The sequence below is a fragment of the Necator americanus genome, chromosome III (assembly GCF_031761385.1).
Source record: "Necator americanus strain Aroian chromosome III, whole genome shotgun sequence".
In the NCBI taxonomy this organism is placed as follows: domain Eukaryota; kingdom Metazoa; phylum Nematoda; class Chromadorea; order Rhabditida; family Ancylostomatidae; genus Necator; species Necator americanus.
The window spans coordinates 7,966,344-7,985,901 of NC_087373.1; the positions used below are offsets into that span (position 1 = coordinate 7,966,344).

The following is a 19,558-nucleotide window of genomic DNA, read 5'->3' on the forward strand; positions in this document are numbered from 1 at the left end:
TTCTTATCATCGTTTAAGTCTGCACAACTACCAATGTCTTTATGTCTTTACTTAACTACCAATCTCTTATCAATTTGCAATCATTAAAATTTTTAAAAAATTCTTATCCGCCTATTTTTCTATGTTCACCCACTTCTTGTCGTTAGTTCCGAAGGGCTCCTGGATTGTTTTTCTCACAGAATAACAGTTCTTTGATCACATAGAGTTTTTTTTACTCTGTTGTGACTGCTATTTTTCAAAAAAAAAAGTCGTTCTTCTTTGGAAATAAGTGGTAAACTTCTTTGATTTGTTCTTTTTCAAATGTTATTGGTATGATATTCCTAGATTAAGTTGTCCTGCTAGTGACGGATATTTCTCACGTTCCACCGGGATACTAGCAAGAAATTTTTTTTTGAGTTTTCATGGACAGGATGTAAAAATGCAGAAATCTGTATTTAACTGAGCAACCGCAATGCTTCTTCGATTTGACTGCCACTGTATATAATTGTAGAAAATATTACGAAAGTTTGTGGAATTAATTTTTAAGAAATCATCCCTAAATTCAGATCCCATTTGGTAGCAGGTACTGGTATTCTTTTCACGTTGATGATGAGTTATTCAGAAAATAGCACAAATTAAGAAAAAAAAAGAATGATAGATAATAAATTGTTAAGAAAAAAAAAAAGAAAAGAGTGTTAACCTATGTTATTTCCCCTTTCTTGCCTTGTTTTGATTATTTAGAGGAAAACGGGTCTCTGTTTTTCATAGTTATCCTTTAAATAAACTAAATAAATGAAATGAAAATAGTGCTTTTTTTCAGAACAATAAAATTCCTTTTTTTTTGAATATTTTTCGAAATTATTTTTGTTTATTTTTTTTTATTTGTTTGAGCTGTAGCTTTGAGCAAAATTGATGTTGTCCTTTATTAACAGCTAGATTTTTGTTCCGAAACCTGGTACATTACAGATTCTTCTACTGTACTGCTCAAATACGAAACAAAAACACATTGATGGCGATGAGGGTGATAACAGAATTGTACGAAAGGCTGAAACGGAAACTAACCATCGAACAACGAAGGTCAAATAGTACAAAGTCGAAATTGTCGCGAACTCAAAGCGCAAAAGAAATGAGGTGAGTTCTTGGGATGAAAGACTTCACAGAGGGCCAATTTTTTCGTTTGAAGTATTGACATTTCTTTTTTCTATGCGTAAGCACTCAGGGGTGCGCATCAGGAGGTACGCAAAGCGGCTGTCAGAGTATCTCCTAATGAGTTGTGTGCGTCGATAATTGCTCTGCGCTGCGGTCTAGCGACAGCGGACCTTTCCGCTACGCATGCAGGATGCCCCGCCCATGTACTTTCGCAGCTGAGCCTAGGCAGATTGATCAAAGGTATATGAACTCCAGAATGCGATAATGACCATTGCAATCCGCGCAGATGGGGAAAGTGTGCATGGGGTGGTGTGAGATAGTTCATTTCTTATCGGATTCAGAACTTGAGAAGTTCAGAGCTTGGTTTTATTTGTTTTCAAAATCCCATTCGTACTCGCTTTATTTTCCAAGTGCTATATAATATTAGTAGTATATAATAAGTAATATTAGTTTATGTTAGACTGTTTTATTGGTCTTCGATGATGTTGATGATATTGATGCTATCGATCGTCCTGGCAAGTGCGAAAACTGTCTTGCAGGCACAAAATATTCCTGGAGGCATATCTTGACAGGATGCCGTATGATCGCGGGTCAACGATTATTTCTAAACAAAACTTTTTCTTCTAAACATGAGAAAATGTGGAATGAAATAACGGGAAGACTTACTTCCAAAAATATATTCTAATAGTTACCTACTACCTTCTTGTACGAGTAAAGATTTGTATTCAAGTTCTGCCCTAGTTATTCGCCGATATATATATATATATATATATATATATATATCATTATCTTTACCGAGCAATCTTCATTAACAAACGGATTTCTCATTGTGGAGCTCATTTCTTATCATTTCATTTCCTTATAAGCTCGTTTTGTCAGGATATCCAAGTAGAAATACCATGCGGGTCTTAAGAGGAAGGGGTGGGCGGAGCCTAAGGATGGACAGTGCGCCTGGACAGGCGTGGAGGCGATCGCTGCTACTGGCACACACATCGGCTGCACCCAATTCGCTTGGGTACGTCCTGAGCGCTCCCCAGCACTCAGGGCTCATAATTCTTGGTCAGAGGTTTGAAGCATATTTTGGTCTTGTTCGGTCTGGTCATCTGCTGTGAGGCCCAGAAACGTTCATCCGGACTAACACGACGCGTTCGCTGCGAACGCATACACTGGTGCTCCGCCTGTTTGGCGTTCTCACCGATCAATAATCTAGCATCGGTGCGCTGATTGGTTCCTTGGAGCATTTTTGTCCGCCTCAGGCGCAGACGGGTCACGTTGGCCCGGTTGAACGCATTCGGTGCAAACTATATCCAATGGGTTTCCGGCAAGTATTTATGAAAGAAGGAACACAATTAATAAATAAATAAAATAAACAAAGATGGAATAAGAGTGGTATTAGTTGTGTTTAGGCAAAAGAGGAGTGAAACTGGCACAATAGTGGTTCGACCTCGCGCCGACACCGAAATTGTCATCGAAAAGCGACGATACTCAAAAAGTGTGAGCGCTTCGACAAACTCAACCGACAACAACAACAAAATAACGGTTCATAAGGTAAGATCCTAGCAGTTGCGATCCCACCGCGAATGCTCAACTTAGTTCCGTTTTTTTCATGCAGAAACCTTCCAAACCTACCACATCTACCGCTAGTAGCCGACGATCACGTGCCGACTCTGCACCATCGGCTCCAATTGTGTCGGTTCGCCGGCCGAATCCTAGTCATCTTGGTTTGGTCTCCACTGGATCGATGTTAGCACCAACCTATCGAAGTCGAACAGCTACTGTTGGAAAGGCCACTACTGTTGTACGGGTTACTGTAGAGTGATTTTTTAAACGAAAATAAAAATTCAAAATTTTTCTAAAATGCATTTTTTTCTAAAAATGTGGGTTACATTAAATTATTATGAGAAGTCCTTGTACAATGTAGTTTATTATTGCCGAACAACAATTGTTTGATCGAAACGACGTACTATCACAGTATTTTTAACACAACATGAAAAACAACACAGGTGTCGACAGTAGTCGCCGCAGAGGAAGTTGTAATCGATAAATCAATAGCCATCATGCAATCATTAATAATTCAAGTGTGATTACTTAACAATTGCAAATGTCAGGGGCAAGCGGATATTTATGTCTAGTAACTAGTACATTTTTGAAAAAAAAAATGAACGAAAAAAAACGTGGACTAAGGCACTTCTCTTCACTTTGCGGTTGGACCGATTTCACACGATCCAAGCGCATTCCTAATAAGGCAGCATTCTACGAATAATTGAAAGAGATGAATTCATTGGGCAAAAAAAAAAAGGAAAAAGAAAATTCAAAAACTTCAGTATAATAGAGAGCGTTTGACACAACAAAAAGAAGAAAAAAGCTGGTATGAGAATTATTGAGAGTGAGCTCAATACGGGTACAGGAACTGTGGCGGTTTACGGTATTCTCGCCTACTGCTTATACTTTACTCAATTGTACACGGTCATTACTATAACAACTTTGACAATGAAGTCGACCTTCGCGTACTCGGACATCGGCTCCGGTTGCACCAGAACCTTAAATAATATAAATCAGAAAATATAATAAATATAATATAATATAAATCATCAACACATCAGCAGACTCTGAAAACTCTGAAAAATACGCCTCTACAGGTGCAGAACAATCACATTCCTATGGGCTGAACCTAGCGAATTCTTCTAAGTGTTTATATTTATTGTTCATTTATTACTTATTATTTACATTCATTATTTACTTACCGCTTGTTTTTATTTACTTATCTACTTATTATTATTATTATTATTATTATCATTATTATTATCAGTACTATTCTGATGATAGCACCTTTACGGTAGCTGTGATGATCGTATTGTACGATGAACGGAATCAGCTACTTACATAATTTATTATTTAGTAGAAATTCTATTAGTGAAGATTTATTTATTATTATTTCAAGAATTCATTTATTTATTTTTATCTTTTTGCTAACTGTTTGGTTACTAGCTGCCGTGATTACTGGCTTGCGTACCTAAATCCTTCCCCAATGGACTAATCCATCGCAAATTGTCGGAAGCTTTGAGAGTACGTATAATTATGACAAAAAACTAAATGTTAGGCCTAACTTTGTCCAATATTGAAGAACAATTGCAAACTGTACGAACGCATTTTTGCTCCACGGAGATTTATCCGCGGGATATGCTGATTTCAGGATTGTGGAGGTGTGAAACTAATTAAGCATGGGTAATTAACTAAGTAATTAAGGAAGGTTTTCAAGTCACACGCACACAGAAGTCAGAACTCAATTCTGCAAGTATATTTAAAATCGACAGCTCGTTTAGTTTCGATTAAATATTTCGAAATTTTAATTTTCTCCACTGTCAAGGATTCCTACAATTTTCGGATTAATTAATCGGAAACGGATTTCGAGGCATAAGTTAGCAGTAGTGTTGTATTCTAATGGAAGAAACCTTCACGAATTCACCACGCTCAATCAATACCTATCGAAAGCATTGCGAGCGACAGCGGACTCAAGCAGTAGGCGTAGTCAACGTCAACGAAAGCCAACTTACCCAATGGTGTTTTGCACACATAACATTTGAAGCAGGCGAGATGATAGAATAAATTGAGCGATTCGATAATCATGGCAGCGCCGCGACCTAAATCTTGTAATTTTTCCCCGAATTTTAATTCAAAGCAAAGAAAAAAAGAGAAGAGAGTAGAACAAATTTGCAGAAAAAAAAAACAAAACATCCACAAACTTACTTGGCCACATATAGGGGAAATAGGGGAAATAAACGGACAAGTAGTACAGTGTATATGTATACATATAATATAATGATTAAAAGAATCGATAATAATAGATAATCAATAATTACGTCTCTATACACATGCAAATGCACGATAGCGACAACGGCACAGTTTGTGTGGCGATGCTAAAAATTTCGAATTACTTCTTTAGCCCTTAGTTACTAATGTACAAAAAATGTTTTCGATACTGCACGCCCGTGAATTTCTTTACCTCCTGGATTATGAACTGAACAACGAAGCACGGTGATAAAGAACTAATAATTTTAATTTCTTTTAAACTTAAAGAGTTTCTGAGAGAACTTATTCGTTCCTGTTATTGTTTAAGAGATGCATTAGCGGGATAACTTCTCTTTTAAGATTTCTATGGTTTTTATGGTAATTCACACTTAATTAGGACAAATATATAGAGTTTTCGGCTCAAAAATCGGATTAGCGGATTTCAAATCGTGACAAAATTGGAAAAAAGATACTGTCTGTATTTTTTGTTGCTTTTACTGTGAGTAAAACTCCAATAACAACGTGTAACTTGTCGAAATCCATAATAATCCACAGAAATGCTCTCATCAAAGGAGCTGGTTTAAATTACCTATTACAAGTTCGAAGTATGTATTCTACGAGAAAAAATTCGACGTCAACAAAAAAAAAAACACTCCGAACTAGGTTTGTTGCCCAGGTGTCCTTTAAAAAAGGTTTTAGGGGCAGGTTCACTGTTGGCTAAAAAAGCGTAACGAAAAAGTGCAGCATAGTGCTGGTGAGGGTTCACAAAGGATAGGCTTAACCAAGGTTGCACACAACAAAGGTACAAAGAAAGGGATTTTTAGCTCAGTGTCGCTTAACACCTGATATTTCCGTAAGTATCCAAAATGTTTAGTATTATTGTTTATGTTTATTACAAATGAAAGTCTGCATCTAATTTTTCTCGATTTTTATTTTTTGTAAACTCTTTTTGCGCTAGAAATTTCTGGATGAAACATCAAATCAAAGCGGTCATGTGAAATAAATTTCTAAATTTGCTTTGCTGCCTTGCAATATTTTCATATTGACTGGACAGAAAATAATTATTCTACCAAGGATCTATCAAGGAAACCTCACCTAATTCGTCCGCACAATGAGCACATCGATGCTTTCCACTAACAGCCACTACTTGATCGTTATTCACCGGTTCTCGTCGGATATCCTCTCGATAGCTCATTTCACGTCTATCGTAAACTGTGGAGGGATTTATCTCGCGATGCTCTCGTCGTCTATAGTCCGAAGTGGCGAAATCCGATTCGACTCCACGCGTTGTTGTTGTTTGTCCGCCGTATCGTGAAGAATCAAAGGTACGACTTCGATAATCAGGTTGGTAGCTCTGAAATACCTATTTGTAATTTTAATAATTTTAATTTTTATGCCATATTTATTATATAGAACGAATGAATATTATATACAATGAATTTATAGAAAAATGGAAAAATCAGAGATGAGACTGTTCTCATCATTGTTCATGTAATTTTTATGTCATACTTATTATAAAAATTTATGTTATGTACATTATTATATGTTTTTATTTACTATATATTTGCTAGTCATTGTTGTATTATTTATTTTGCAATTATGCATTATATTTATTCATTTCAGGTAATCCTCACTGATAACTGGTAACCTAATCTCAAATTCAGGATTGAGGACCCAAAATGAGTATATTCGATAAGCGTAACCACCTTTACTTAGCGTAAAATCAAATATAAATATGGTCACAGAACCTAAGTATGATAAGGTCAAAACGACATGAAGCACATTCGCGTAAGCGGCTGTGTTCGAAGCGGTACGGTGGAGTGCAGGGGTTAGGATCGTGGTGGGACCATCGCCATGCGCCGCTTACGCAACTCCACAGCGCTTCACGCGGTTTTTACCGGGCAGAAGAACAGAAAATATCCGTACCTTCTCAAAACGTCCATATTCTCGCTCATAGCTGTCGATATGTGGAGTCCTATACCCATACTCGGTAGTCTGCCTTTCTTTTTCAAACTTTCGAGTCTCTTCTAGCTTACGATTGATAATTGCTGGTAAATTTCTATAACAAAATTAATTAAGCGGATAAAGACTTTAAGGAATGGAAGAAAACGTTTGGAAGAACCTAAAAGAGAAAGCATCAATCATCAATAAACATACTTTTACTCATTATTGAGGTTAAATTATTGTAATGCATCTCAATGAAAGAAAATCAATCATACCCCAATGATGCGCTCGCGTCTCGGATGCGTTGCGTGTCCGCGGCGCGACCGGGAGCGGCTTGTCGTTGTTGGTTGATGACATCACGCCAATCACGAGACTCCTTGAAAAGATTTTTCTTTTGAATTTACAAGGACTAGATATTAAATATTCTATTTTTTTTCGAATATATCAAGACAGTGTTAACTCTAAACATCAACAAAATATGAGTAGAAACAAATTTCATTAGTCAAAACAGCACAAAGACAAGTGATTGATAACTATATAGTTAGACTACGTTTGTAAGTATAAACAAATCCACACAAACAACTGCGAACGTAACTATTCTCGGACAGCAATTTAAATATTTAATTAAGCCGACAAAAGTGCGCTAAAAAAACTAATAACGAAATGGAGCAGAGCGTAGACGTATATGGAGGCGCGGACACTTATGTTGGCCCAGACGACCGCGACGCGCGTCCAAGCGTGGCGGCGCGGCAGGGGGAGGAAAAGTCCCAAACGGTAGAACAAATGACAGTGGCCGCATTGCGAGTGTCTCAACAGGAATGCGGAAGGAAAGAGGCAGTCATCTATTTTCATCTTATTACCTAATAAAATCATCCTAAGCTAAATGTCATTGATTAAGGTACTTTAAGAAAGGGTTAGAGCTCCTAAGTGCCTTTCTTTGATCATCAAAACTCTCGAAAAAAAACAATATAATTTTTTTAACATCATAGTGTGCATCAGGCGGAAGGAGCGCGCGAACTGGAGCGGATGCGTCGCGGTCGCGCGGGCACCATAAGCATTGGCGCCCAGCGAAATAACGCCCTCTACGCTGGTTTGTGGACCGAGTCTACACATCATACTAGTCTCGAAGGTTCTAGAATTATCAGTGGTCAATTTAAAGCAACTTACAAAAACATGATACAATATTGTAAAAACCAGCAATTTTTCTTTTCTTTTCTCGGATTAGAATAAAAAAAAAATAAAAGGAAATGTGTTTAGCGACAGAGACAGAGGAGCGACAGAGTCTATCTACCCACCACCACCCTTCTTTCTGGAATCCATATGCGTTTTTCTTTCTCTTCATACTCCAAACGTTCTTCCACGCATCGTTCCATGCTTTTGGATTTTCTTGTCGGGACCCGCAAACTTCGTCGCTCAGCGTCACGTGGAAGATTGTAATCCCTGCGTATATCTATATCGCAACCTCGTCTTCTTCCATTAAACAAGTAATTCCCGTCTCGATCATAAAATCGATGTGTGACGTCGGAAATTCCGTCCTCGTCCTCCCTATACTCTCTTTCAATTACAAAATCAGTGGATCGTGAACGTGATGGATGATAGGGGCGTGGCGTATCCACGGATCGATAGTCTCTTCTATCGATTCTATCGATACGGTGCACAGGGACTACCGTTGTTTTTGGTGCACGATCGCGATAGCTTCCCACCGTATGGTAATTCTTTTTACGATACATCTCGTCGAATTCGAGCTCTTCTCGAACATGAGTGTTGCGATCGTAGTCGGTGTGATCTCTCCTGGGTGTGACGTCGTCTCTATGGCGTAACTCGTACGAACTCTGCGAACGTTGCTGTGGAGGGTATACACAGCGCCAATCGTCACGGTTATGATGCTCGGTCGACCCGAATTGGGTCGGGTCGTCGAGTTCCGGTGATCGTTCAAGCACTCCGACTGGGGCAGGAGGCGATAGTGAACGTAGAGTTTTTCGCTAAAAATGGAAGAATCAGGGTCATGATGAGCTCATGGTAGTGGCATGCGAGGGTGTACGGCATAGAGGCGGGAGGAGACATTGCAGAACTGAATGGAAACATGGGGCGTCGATCTTTTTACATCGTAATTAAAATTATGGTCGCCGGCACTTGTGTTCACCCGGGTAACCGCGACGCGTCTGCGGAAATTAACGCGCGACTTTTTTTGCCTAGCTTTTTTGCAGCCTGTTGCCTATTCTTTCTATGGGCTCCGAAATCTAAAGCGCATAGCAGTCATCCAGGTGAACATTTACGCCAGGATCACCAGATCAATTGAACAGCGAACGTTACCCTTGCCGTGTCGATGCGGTCATTTTTATAAATTGCTATTTTTGCGAATAACAGAAAAACACAGCCTATTATCTCATTTAAGACACAACATTGAAGTGGTTACCGTTTTTTAGGTGCTTTTTCTAATCTTCAATTTCAAAATATTCATGTTCTCGAATTTTCAAGGGGAAAAAATCAAATACGGAGTTTTATGCGATGAATTCCATAAGCATACAAAAATGGAATGGAAAATCCGATCCGATTCATCCAAAATACCAGACCTTACACAGGTTTTTTTTAGAACGTGGTTTATAACATCGCAATTTTCCACAGTCAATAGAAATCCTGTAGATATTTAGTATTCCATCCATAGAGAATGTCTGTGTATCTCTCTCCTTTCCGGAAAAGTTCCAAAAAAAACATTACAAATTGTTTTCTGGATTTCTGCGCTTGCAAAAAAAAAATCGGCGCCGATAAAAAAAAAAGTCATAAGGTGAAGCAGGGAAAATGGCGAGCTATAGCTATACAATGAAGAGAAGTTCACTGCAATCAAAACACTGAGGAAAAAATGTTTGAAAAGGTGGAAGCGATTCAGCAGCAGGTGTAAATAAATTTAAATAGTGGCGACTTCTTAGTGGCGATGCGAGTGAGCGATCAATGCTCTCAAAAGTGCATTCGGTTGAAGTAGGTTTATATCAGCAGCGATAGTACACTGAATATTCGACTAAGGGTTTCTTGACAGAAATTCTCACACGTGGCTAGAAAGTATCGTATGTGTCGTATGATATTGTCCGTTGCCTGAACAGCAGCAGAACTGAACACTCACATAAATGAGTTATGCATGTGGCGCTGTAATTTCTCTGGTATCGTGTATAAATTTCCTGAAATCATCGTAGAACTCCACAAACAGATTCCAGCAGCTGATAGACAGAAAAATATGCACATTCCAGAGCCTATTTTTCCGACACTATCAAAAATTTAGCTCATGTAACCAAAGAAACTGGAAAATGTGGAGAAAAATCTAGTGTCTGTCTTAAATTAATCGCTGAGATATTCTCCGAGTGAAAATATCAGCCGGCAACAAAAATATTTTCTACCGTACTTGCAGGAAAGACCAAAGAAACAGGAATTAATTTTTTAGGGAATTTATACGTAGTCACAGCAAAATCTTGCTTTTTCATTTAACTGTGCAGAAAAATTCTACCCTTAACGTGAGTATTCGATAGAAACTAACTAGAAAAATCACATAAAGCTAGAAAATACTAGAAAAGCTATGCATGGGAGATCAAAGAAACAGGAAAATTTGGAGAAAAATCTAGTGTCTGTCTTAAATTAATCGCTGAGAGAGTGAAAATATCAGCCGGCAACAAAAATATTTTCTATCGTACTTGCAAAAAACGATCTTTCAGAGACAAAATAGTTAGAAAAGACAGAACACTTTGACTGCGAGAACTGATCTTCAAAAAAGATTAACATCAGTTTAATAATTGTGCTAGAATCACTGAGAAATAAAGTAGAATTCAAAGAAAAATTCGTACAAATTTTTTCTCCAGCTCTTAAAAGAACATGAGAAGAAATTTCCGCTAGTGAATATTGTAGTGATTTTGATAGGATCTATTGATGTGAAGATCTAGGAACAACAGGGAAAAGAGGATTCTTCGGCAGTACACCAAAGATTACGCGAAATTCATTGCAGCCGTGTCGTGTCGGTGAGGGACAACAACGATGATAACGCAACGATAGCAACGAAGCGTAGCGGAATAAAGCTGGAAGCGACTTTCGATAACAGAAAATTTTAAGGATATCACAACAACACACACACGTAAACATGCAGACATTCAACACTCGATGACGTCAACATTGTTGTAGCAACAAAATTATAAAAAAAGAAAGAAAAGAAACCGTGCAAAGTGGCAATTTAAAGAAGACAGATAGTGCTGATTAAATCGGAAATTTGTAGATAAAGCGGTTGAGACGTGGACGACCAGTCAGCACTAATTAACTACCGCCGATCAATCAATTAATTGATCAGTTCACTTACGAGAAATGATTTTCCAGCTATAGTGTCGTCATCGGACGGATGTTCTTCGGGTTCGATGTGACTCTGGAAATGTTATCATTTTTTTCAAAGACTTTTTTTTTGTCGATTGCAAGATTAGGGTGTTTTCGGATAAGTTATATATTCAGATATTGCAAAGAGATGGTAATACGCTGAGGATACATATTTTTCGCTTCTCCATGTCCTTTTCCTTCCGTTTCTCTTTCGGGAAGGTTAAACACGAAAGAAAAAAAAAGAAAATCTACAAGAAACCATGCAAAAATTATTACTATTCTTAGTAATGAATCTCTACAAATACAGAAGCCTCATATTTTTTCAATTTCATATTCCCACCTCATTTTCTCCCAGTTTATGGTAAGAATATAAAGTTATTTCAATAATTAAAGGTTAACGTGAAATTCAGATAAAATATTTGGTGGTCCAGTAGTTGGGACCTTCTGGAAACATCAAAGGATAGAATAAAAATTAAATAAATAAAATTCGAATAAGGCATCCAAGAAAAGGCCTAAACAACATGAACATCTTTAGTACGGAGTAAGTTTATGTGAATTTACTTGTTCAGAAAAAAAAACAAACAAAAAATATTAAAATTTGATAAGGACAGTAAGGTCAAATCACTAAAACTGATTCGCACTATAAAAACCGTTATCGGTGCCGCTCATACGACGAAATGCATTCCATTTCGTTCATAAATTATCGTAACAGATGCTGACGCAAATGTAACGAACGATTCATCATTCTCTTCTTTCGGATTTAATACGAATCGATTGAATATTAATCGATGAACAATAATCGCGAAAAAAAAACACGAAAAAAATCGATGATTTCCAGGAAGACAACGTATTGAGAGTTGTGTATGGCCACTACGTTCACTACTACTGTGTTTACTTAGTCGTAATGGAAATGAATGAGGTTCACCCCTGCATTGCGCCGCGTCCTTGAATTTCTGCAGTGGTGGAGTGGGGAACAAACGAATAGTACGGTAGGATTCTACGTCCTCCAGATTTTTTCTACTTTATTCATAATTTATCATTTATTTATTTTTTTTATTCATTTCAGTATTCGCGACTTAGTTATTCACCCAATGACGTCATCAATAATAATAATGAGTACAAGGCTCGTGGCTCCCGAATAGAAAAGCGGTTATAGGGTACTGTATGGTATGTTTCGTAGATGTACTGTAGTTAAGAAGGTGAAATTCGAGAAGAAAACAAGATACTGTAACTAAGTGTGTAACTGTAGCTGTGTGAAGTGCAATGTAAACATTTCTTTAGCGTTTCTTCCTCTACGTGTGATTCATCCAGAACCGGCGCTGCCTTAGTTCAGCATTTGAGAACTGCCAGCTTTTATCAAATATTTTACGAACCAAATCTGTTGTGAAAAAAGGTAGGGAAAACGTTTTCGAGAAGACAAAGACAGTTTTCTTTATTCAGCTGACACCTAATTTACACGACGTATCATCACGACACGGAAGCGTAGATGTATTCCGTTTTGTATACGTAAATACAGAAACACTTTGAAAGAATTTTTCTCCTGTGCATTTTAATGTTGTTCGATACGAAAAATCCTGTGTGGGGAGGCGATCTGAGATCTAATAAGAGCTGTGAAAATATTACCACAAAATCTGCACGCGATACCGTAGCGACACAAACGGGAAAAATGTCGCGACTTATAGGTTCTACGAAAGTTCCCTTATATTCAGGCAAATTTTAAGCTCCCAAATTTTGATGGAAACCTAGAAAGAAAGAGCCAATTTTCAAAAGTAGATATGGCGAATTGCTCTTGACAAAAGAGCAGCATTTTCTGAAATAATTTTTCCTAACCGTCTAAGTTAAGAAAGCAGAAATATTGGAGAATCACAGGTGAACTTCTACCATGAAAAGTGACTCAAATTAAAATGATTCTCAAAAAATAATTTGCAAAATTGCAGCAATCCTCGGAAAATTTTTAAAAGATTCCTGGATTAATGTTGTAGATCCCCGGAGTCACAATCTCATTAGTGTCCTAACCTAACTGATTTGAAGTTCATATAGAGGCAATTTTTTAAAAAGAGATCCTTAATTAATTCCTTAATTAATTGTAAGAGTAACATTCATATTCAAGAGTCGTTAAAAATTCACTGCAAAAAAAGATTGCATATTTTCTTTCACAAGAGATAATTTCCTAGAAAATAATATCACTCTACATTACCGTTCTTCTAGGCGGACAACAAAATACCATGAAGAATTTCAAGCCAGTACGCGTGGAGAATCACCGGCGAATAGAGCGAACAAATAGAGTGGAAGTGGCGCCACGACTACAACGGTGACCACAAAACGGACGTCGACGACGTCGTCAACGTTGTTGTACATTCATTCCAGGCGTTTTCAACTAATACGTAAGAATTCGCAAAAGCGAATGAATCATAGAAGGAAATGTATCGTTAGGAAGAAGCATAACTGTATCGTTTTGCAGCGGCGGCGGCGGCGACGAAATGATTCGCTCGAAAAAATTCGCTTACGTTTAATCGTTTTCCGCGTAGCCTCATGCATATATTGTACAGTATACAATAGACGTTAGCAACGATATGTGTGGTGAATATAATATTAGAATCAAAGAAAAGAAAGTCAATGCCTGGTTCAAATATTCGATATTCGTCGAATGTTTGGCGCTTATAAAAAAGAACGAAAGAATTGATTTCATGGAGAAAAACGAAAATAGTAAAATGAAGAAGAGTTTAAAGAAATAAAACGAAATGAAAGTAAATAAGAATGATAATGAAAAGGAAAAAGTGTTGATTTTTAGCAATACAGTTAGTTGTAGAGTCATAGAAATATTGTAACTTACGTAATAGTTAATATTTTAGTTATGATTTATCTATACAGAGTTGATCTACTAGTTGCCAGATATGTTCAGCCGTACAAACGCTACGACCACAGACGCGTAGCGTCACGTGTGGGCAACGATAACTATGAACGACTATATATTACGGTTAGTTGCATGGCAAAGTACTAGAGAAACGACATCGACGAGTTTTTTTCTTGAGAAAATTTCAAACGAAATTTTTCTAGTAACATCAATTTTTATTGATATTAATTATGAAGTTGGCTATTACTAGTAAACTGTCTGTCTACATAAACGTTGCCTACTATTTATAAATGAATGAATAAATAAATGTGCAAATAAACAAAGTATAAAGTATTATAAATACTCTGTACTGAGATAGAAGAAAAATCTCAGCTTTATCTGAGTAAACAGACTATTTTCCACGTTTTCCTCTCATAAATGCTGCTCATTTTTATCAGCAACAAGTAAAATCTAATCTTTAAAGGCATCACCCCACGAATCCGAGGTGGTGCGAATTTCAGGTGGATTATTCGCATTCGGAATAGTAGATTATGGAGAGGGGGTGATTTCGTCCATTTCTTTCTAACTGCCGCAAAAAAACGGCCCGGAAAATACGGCTACGGGCGTTCCGGCGCACTATTTTCTACAAGAGTTCGATTGGAGCGCGCCAGCCTTGTGCACGCGCCGCATCTTCCGGGCCGTTTTTTTACGGCAATTAGAAATAAATGGACGGAATCACCTCCCTCTCCACAATCTATGATCCCGTATACGAATACTCCACCTGAAATCCGTCCCACCTCAGATTCGTGGGGTGATGCCTTTAACCCCAGGGGTTGAGCAGTTTATGATTTGTTGACCTAAATTCAAGCTGTTGCAAACCCCCAAAAGAGAAGTGGTATGAATGACAAACAAAACGTTTTATCGCAATTCTGGTCACCATTACGTGAGATGACACATCTTAGAAATTTCCTGAGTTTTCGCAATAATGTGGTTTTAATACATAGGAATGTAACGCTTCCTTTTCCAAGCGTTCCACGACTATTCATCACAACATTAGTCGATGACATACGTGAAATTCTCTGCGGTTTCTCACCTAATGAAACGATAACGCCTAATTTAAGTCCGTCCGCAATTAGGAACACATTTTATTGGAGCAATCATGAGATACCCAGAAGAAAATTTCATTAAACTCTTTTTCATGCTTTCGCAATTTTCTTTAAAAATCATCAGAAGACTAAAAAACGTGGTCCAGTAAGTTTCAAGAAGTTTTTAAATTCAAAACGGGTGATTTCAGTGATGATCTGTCAAATAATACTGAAAAGAAATTCGATTTCGAATGATCTATTCTATGATGAAATTATTTGAAAGTAGCAAAAACAGAATTCGTACACGCTCGTTCGGAATTAAAGAATCCTCAATGGATTTTAGCCGTTAAGGTGGATATTATCCTCGGAAAGCAGTGGAAGTGAGCCAATACTTTTTTATTAGAAAATGTTCGGGAAATTAAGGACAGGGTGTGTCTCTTCCATTAGAGAAATATCTTTGATAAAATTGGGTCAATGCCCGTAAAAAAAAGCTGAAAGGAATGAGATATCTGATTTTTTTTTTCAATTGCAAAGAGAACTACACTTGCCGGCAGGCGCCTTCAGGTGACGTGGCTGTCTAAAACGAAAGTTAAACAAAATAAAAAAAAATCCATCCACCTGTAAATTTTTGAGTCATAGCATATATGTAAACGTGAAAGTGTATATATGCGTTATTTCATCGACAGTGTATTCAGTACATTTTTGTTTTGAATTCACATACGAAGAACTTTCTCTGTAGGACCGCTAAATATGACAAAACTCTTGATCTATACATAGCCAAGAACAGATTATTTCTCTGTAGGACCGCTAATAATGAAGGAATTCTTAATCTGCACATAGCCAGTGGCAATTTGTAGTTCGCAAAGCAATACTAATAAATAAAAAGGAACCCTCAAAGGATTTGTTAGGTACTTAGTCATTTATTTCTGCTGTTTTAAATTTTTTTTTTTGTATTATTGAAGAATTTTCTTTTTTTTCGAGAATCCAGAAGGTTTTCATCGTTCTTCTGGCTAGGAACTTTGATTTGTGAGATAAAACCATACAGTTCACATTGTAATTGTTTTGGTAGTGTGCCTAACTTTGTTTTTCTCGAGCAGTAATTAAAAAAATCAACCATTAAAGCAATTATAGGAAAATTTAAAAAAAGTAGTACTGCAAATAATTAACATAAATAGAAATAATTGAATTACTAAAACAACTGCTGTCTTCACCGATACAGTGAATATACCGAGGTATTGAAAAAAAACGCTGCGAAACCACTTTTCGCCCCTTTTCCTCCGTCACAATACTTCACTGAATTGCTTCTTTGGGAAAGTAATGATGGCGAAATTTCAAAAAAAAAAACAACTAAAGGAGTACTGGGGGAGTCCAAGTACTGGAAATAGGAAAATCTCGGACATACTACGAGAACACACAGACGTTTAAACCCACATTTCTTGGCAGTGTTGATCGTTTCAGCACCGCATTTACGGATTCATCCTGAACACGACGAGAAGTTCCCATAGGTGCACTCTGTAGCAAGTGTTTCTCAAATATCTATGAAGAAAATTCCAGAATTTGTATGAGTTAATCACCGCAACGGTGGAAGTGACTTTTGTTGTTGTCGTATGTGCTGGTGGTAGATCATAGTTGCGTATTAAACGTGGTTCTTCGTCCGATGCACGACGATAGGGAAATTCTAAAAGGAATTACGCTCAAAAATCCTGGAACAAACTAAAAAAAACACAAAAAAGATTACCTCTTCTCTCATCCTCTCTAGATCTTCCAATGTTTCGTTCCACTTCCGGCACAAAATCGGTCAGTTTTCCGGGTCCCGTTTTTTCGTGCAATGACGTGACTCTACAACACTATTGATATTGTTAACGGTGCAGCTAACCGCTCCGCTTAAGCTTAGCTCACAAATTCTTGGAAACATTTCACTTCAAGTGCTCTGAATAATAGTATGAAACCATTATACGTAGTAATTACTAGCAATTTTCAGATTTTTGAAAAGAAAACGACTTTAAAATAATCTCCAAGTCCTTTCTTCTTGAAACACCCGCATTCACTTAAAATTAACTTCAACTTAAAATTAACTTAAATTCGACTTCAAAATATCTCAAAAAATCAGTAGAATCGTAAAAATTGAACATTCCATAAATTCACACCTGTAATCAGGGGTCCCACTGCTAGTATGACTCCTGAATTCCGATCGAGTTGTCGAACTTTCATAGTAGGATCGAGCAGGAGAGCCCGCCTTTGAACGTAAACCTAAGATTAAACCGATTTGAGAAAATGATGTGATCGAGACGATCAATAACGATCGATATTTCCCTCATCATGCGTAAGTACTACATAGTTCACATTTCAGGAAGAATATGATGGCTTAATGAGACGTCACCGTATCGAAAAAAATTTTTCAAAATTTTATCAAAATTTGAAAAAAAAGAGAAATACTCACTTGAAAGCGAATTATCCCTCTTTGGTCCTGGTATTGCTCCGGTTGAAGTGGATCTTGGGAGTGAGTTATATTCGCGTGCGCTTGGTTGATCTGCTCGAGACGCTAAAATGGTAAAACTCCTCGAATCAGGTTTTTTTATTCATAAAATTCACAGGAATCTAATAATGTACTTCTCTCTGGGAATTTCAGACTCTTTCTAGAGTTAGACTCATAGTTTAGAAGGAAAAGTAAAACAAACAGCAAAAAGGAAGCGAAAGCAAAGAAGAGAGGAGACTCCGGAAGCGAGATAGATTGTGCGAGAACTGATCTCCACGAGTTATGTGCTTGCTGCGATTCGTATCCGACCACAACACGGTAAGCAATAAAATGAAGAATACTCTTTGGTAGAGTTGGTGAGTACAAGATATCGCAGCATGACGTAGGGACCAGTTCTCGCAGCTCGTTACGGAACATCTCGAGTAGCGAATAGCGATAAAGAAATAGAAAATCTAGAAGAAGCTCATGCCTCGGCTATGCTTTCGTTTAAATTCTGCATAGGAATCCACGCTCCTTGTTTCAGAGAACACTGAACGAGCTTTGTCGAAATTTTGCGAAGATGTCAACGACTTCACTTGTGCGATTTTTGCTGAAAGCGTAGTAAGAAATGAAAGTAGGTTTGAGGGAAGGAGACAGCAACACACACACAATGAGTTATAGACGTGATATCCACCAAAGAAAATGTTAGATCTGGAAAAATCTCAGGAACATTCATTAGGGGTCATCGTCGATAACATCGCCTACCATCCTTCCTCTCGATGACCACTTCCGCTTCGCCAAGTCGCGCCGCATCGTGAAGCATTCTGTTGATCGCAGATGGATATTTATCCTTGAGGTCTTCTCCGTTAACGGAAATCACCCGATCGCCAATCTAAGTCGTTTTTATTTACAACAGTACGGTATTGTAATTGTAGATAGCGCAGATATGTGGTACAGATGTATTCCTCAAATTTAATTCTCTTGGCAGGGTCCCATTCTATACTCGCATTTGGAATTTCGATTTTCCATGAACCCTCATAATAGTCTGATCCAAGACATTTAAAATGTCGCAAAAATTACAGGAAACCAGCTTTTTTTGCTTTTTTGAGCCCCATTCTTTCTGCAAGCTAATTAGATTGAAGGCAGTATACCGCGAAATTAACGATGTTGATGGATCACTCCACGAGAAAGTGGTCTCGAGGGGTAGATCACGACTATGAACGTGATAATCCTTAATTTCTTCTAACTGTCCTGAAAAACTGAGGAACTGTCGACCGAATTTTCCTACGGAGCACCAAGCAACGTGGTACGTATGTGGGGTGGGCGCAAAGATACGCGCTGCCGCTGTGAGCGAGCAGGCGATCAAAAGGCTGCCGACACTGTTTCCCACGGTCGCTCGCGGACTCGACGTGTGTGCCTGCGCTCGTGGCACGTTGTTAGCTGCCTCGTAGGAAGGTTCCCACGCTGTTTATTAGAACAATTAGGGGGAATTGAACGTGGTTGCGGCTATAGTCGTGTGTCTACGCTCCTAACCCCATCTTACGTGGAAAGATTCCTACATTTTTTCAATTTCGGGATATGTGGCCGATAGAATTTACTAGAGAGCGGCCCCCACATGATAGTGGATTTAGCCGAAATGGGGGGAGATCCGAAATCCTCGAAGTTTTTAAAAGCATTTAACATCTACAGATCTGCAGCAACTGTAGGTTATCCAGCGTATAATACTGGATCAATGCCCCCTAAGCATTTTATTTCTAGAAAAATCAAGAAGAAGAAAAAATTGTGGTAAAACAACGTGTTTGATGCTTACCAACAATCCTGCTCTATCAGCTGGTGTACCGACCACAACACTATCAATGGTGGGTCGTCCACGCTCAATGGTTATAGTGAATCCGAAACCTTTCTGGACAGGATGAGTGCCCATCACTACCGTAACCGTATGAAGATTGTCGTCCTTCAAAGGAAAAATGTTTGGCTTTT

At 37.9% G+C, this 19,558-nt stretch overlaps 2 protein-coding genes across 3 annotated transcripts in view; one reads left to right on the top strand and one right to left on the bottom strand.

Moving 5' to 3' along the window:
* Window positions 1-988: 988 nt before the first annotated feature.
* On the top strand, window positions 989-2,947 carry RB195_008921 (uncharacterized protein; the record flags this gene model as incomplete). The annotated part of the gene is made up of 3 exons (XM_064195668.1): window positions 989-1,110; window positions 2,535-2,676; window positions 2,741-2,947. The coding sequence occupies 3 exons, from the start codon at window positions 989-991 to the stop codon at window positions 2,945-2,947; spliced, it is 471 nt and encodes a 156-aa protein (XP_064046813.1).
* A 623-nt stretch (window positions 2,948-3,570) lies between these two features.
* RB195_008922 (uncharacterized protein) overlaps window positions 3,571-19,558 on the bottom strand; it is a gene marked incomplete at both ends in the record, with an annotated part of 46,836 nt that continues 30,848 nt past the window's right edge. Inside the window, 15 exons of one of the 2 annotated variants that reach the window (XM_064195669.1) lie at window positions 3,571-3,668; window positions 4,683-4,769; window positions 6,013-6,271; window positions 6,844-6,976; window positions 7,137-7,237; window positions 8,157-8,843; window positions 11,195-11,257; window positions 16,555-16,635; window positions 16,698-16,801; window positions 16,862-16,962; window positions 17,271-17,373; window positions 17,564-17,665; window positions 18,069-18,188; window positions 18,344-18,470; window positions 19,389-19,532. In XM_064195669.1, coding sequence (XP_064046815.1) covers window positions 3,571-3,668; window positions 4,683-4,769; window positions 6,013-6,271; window positions 6,844-6,976; window positions 7,137-7,237; window positions 8,157-8,843; window positions 11,195-11,257; window positions 16,555-16,635; window positions 16,698-16,801; window positions 16,862-16,962; window positions 17,271-17,373; window positions 17,564-17,665; window positions 18,069-18,188; window positions 18,344-18,470; window positions 19,389-19,532 — 2,310 coding nt within the window. The remainder of the gene's footprint in view (window positions 3,669-4,682; window positions 4,770-6,012; window positions 6,272-6,843; window positions 6,977-7,136; window positions 7,238-8,156; window positions 8,844-11,194; window positions 11,258-16,554; window positions 16,636-16,697; window positions 16,802-16,861; window positions 16,963-17,270; window positions 17,374-17,563; window positions 17,666-18,068; window positions 18,189-18,343; window positions 18,471-19,388; window positions 19,533-19,558) is intronic. The other variant, XM_064195670.1, reaches the window with a different exon arrangement.